Source organism: Galeopterus variegatus, unplaced genomic scaffold, assembly GCF_000696425.1.
Source record: "Galeopterus variegatus unplaced genomic scaffold, G_variegatus-3.0.2 Scaffold8742, whole genome shotgun sequence".
NCBI lineage: Eukaryota > Metazoa > Chordata > Mammalia > Dermoptera > Cynocephalidae > Galeopterus > Galeopterus variegatus.
The window spans coordinates 29801-31494 of record NW_007734853.1 but is presented as its reverse complement, the minus strand read 5'-3'; the positions used below and the strand labels follow the sequence as shown (position 1 = coordinate 31494).

The following is a 1694-nucleotide window of genomic DNA, read 5'->3' as shown; positions in this document are numbered from 1 at the left end:
AATAAATTACATAAAATATTTAACACTTTATTAGGAAATAGGCTTTGTGTTAGATGGGTTTGCACACTTAAGGTTGACTAGGTTAAGTTATGATGTTTGGTAGGTTAGGTATATTAAATGCATTTTCTGCTTAATGATATTTTCGATTTGTAATGGGTTATTGGGAGCTAACTCCATCATAAGTAGAGGAGAATCTGTACTCCCTTTAGGTATTTACTCCCTCCTCCTGCCTCACTATATCTGCCCCCAGTACCAGGTCCCTGAGAAACTTGATTTGTAATGGGTTATTGGGAGCTAACTCCATCATAAGTAGAGGAGAATCTGTACTCCCTTTACGTATTTACTCCCTCCTCCTGCCTCACTATATCTGCCCCCAGTACCAGGTCCCTGAGAAACTTGAAAGATCTTTCAGCATTTGGCCAGTGGCTGAATGTTGAGAGCTTCTGAAACTCAGAAATACAGCCCTTTTGAGTCCCTGCACATGTCTACTGATGACCCTGGACCAGCCTACTATTTCTAATCTCAAAACTCAACCTTCCCACTTCATCTCTTTCAGACACAGATTCTCCTCAATGCCAAAACCCAATTTCACAGCGATGAAGGAGTTTACCTTTGAAGGTTTCTCCATTTTTGAGTGGCATCACAGACTCATCCTTTTTGTGGTCCTTTTGGTCTTGTACATGTTGACTCTTGCCAGCAATGCTATCATCTTGACAGTTATCTACCTCAATCGTCAACTTCACACACCCATGTACTTCTTTCTGAGTGTGCTGTCCATTTCTGAGACCTGTTTTACTGTTGCCATCATCCCACGAATGCTGTCTGGTCTCCTCAGCCCCCAACAAGCCATCTCCATTCCAGACTGTGCCACCCAGCTCTTCTTCTATCTCACTTTTGGTGTCAACAACTGCTTCCTGCTCACAGCCATGGGGTATGACCGCTATGTGGCCATCTGCAACCCCCTACGGTATTCAGTCATCATAGGCAAAAAGGCTTGTGTACAATTGGCGAGTGGATCCTGGAGCATTGGTCTGAGCACAGCTATAATTCAGGTGTCTTCTGTGTTTAGCCTGCCCTTCTGTGATGCCAATATCATCTCCCACTTCTTCTGTGATATCCGTCCCTTAATGAAGCTCGCATGTGCTGACACTACCATCAAAGAATTTATCACTTTGCTCATCAGTCTCTGTGTCCTTGTTCTGCCCATGGTCTTGATCTTTATCTCCTATGTCCTGATTGTCACCACCATCCTCAAGATTGCATCTGCTGAAGGCAGGAAAAAGGCCTTTGCTACTTGTGCCTCACATCTCACAGTGGTCATTGTCCACTATGGCTGTACATCTTTCATCTACTTAAAGCCCAAATCCCAAAATTCTCTTCAGGACAGACTTATCTCTGTGACATACACTGTCATCACCCCCCTGCTGAATCCTGTTGTTTACAGCCTGAGGAACAAGGAGGTCAAGGATGCCATGCTCAGAGCTTTGGGCAGAAAGCCTCTCTCCTAGGTACTGGTCAGTCTCTTAGGTGATGTGTCATAGTGATAGAGCAAATCATATAAGAGATAGTGTGAGGGCACCAGGTGCCTCATCTGGGAAGCATCTGAGAATGAGGGGGATAGAGTGAAACAAGAAAGGAAAATATCAATGAAAGATGAGATGGGTGGATTTGCTAAGGCATACAGATGGGTTTAC

The 1694-nt window shown here is 44.2% G+C and overlaps 1 protein-coding gene across 1 annotated transcript; it reads left to right on the top strand.

The window, feature by feature from the left end:
• The first annotated feature begins 572 nt into the window (after positions 1 to 572).
• Positions 573 to 1508, top strand: LOC103608719 (olfactory receptor 10J4). The gene has a single exon (XM_008593125.1). It carries the CDS (start codon positions 573 to 575, stop codon positions 1506 to 1508), a length of 936 nt encoding a protein of 311 aa, XP_008591347.1.
• Positions 1509 to 1694: the final 186 nt, after the last annotated feature.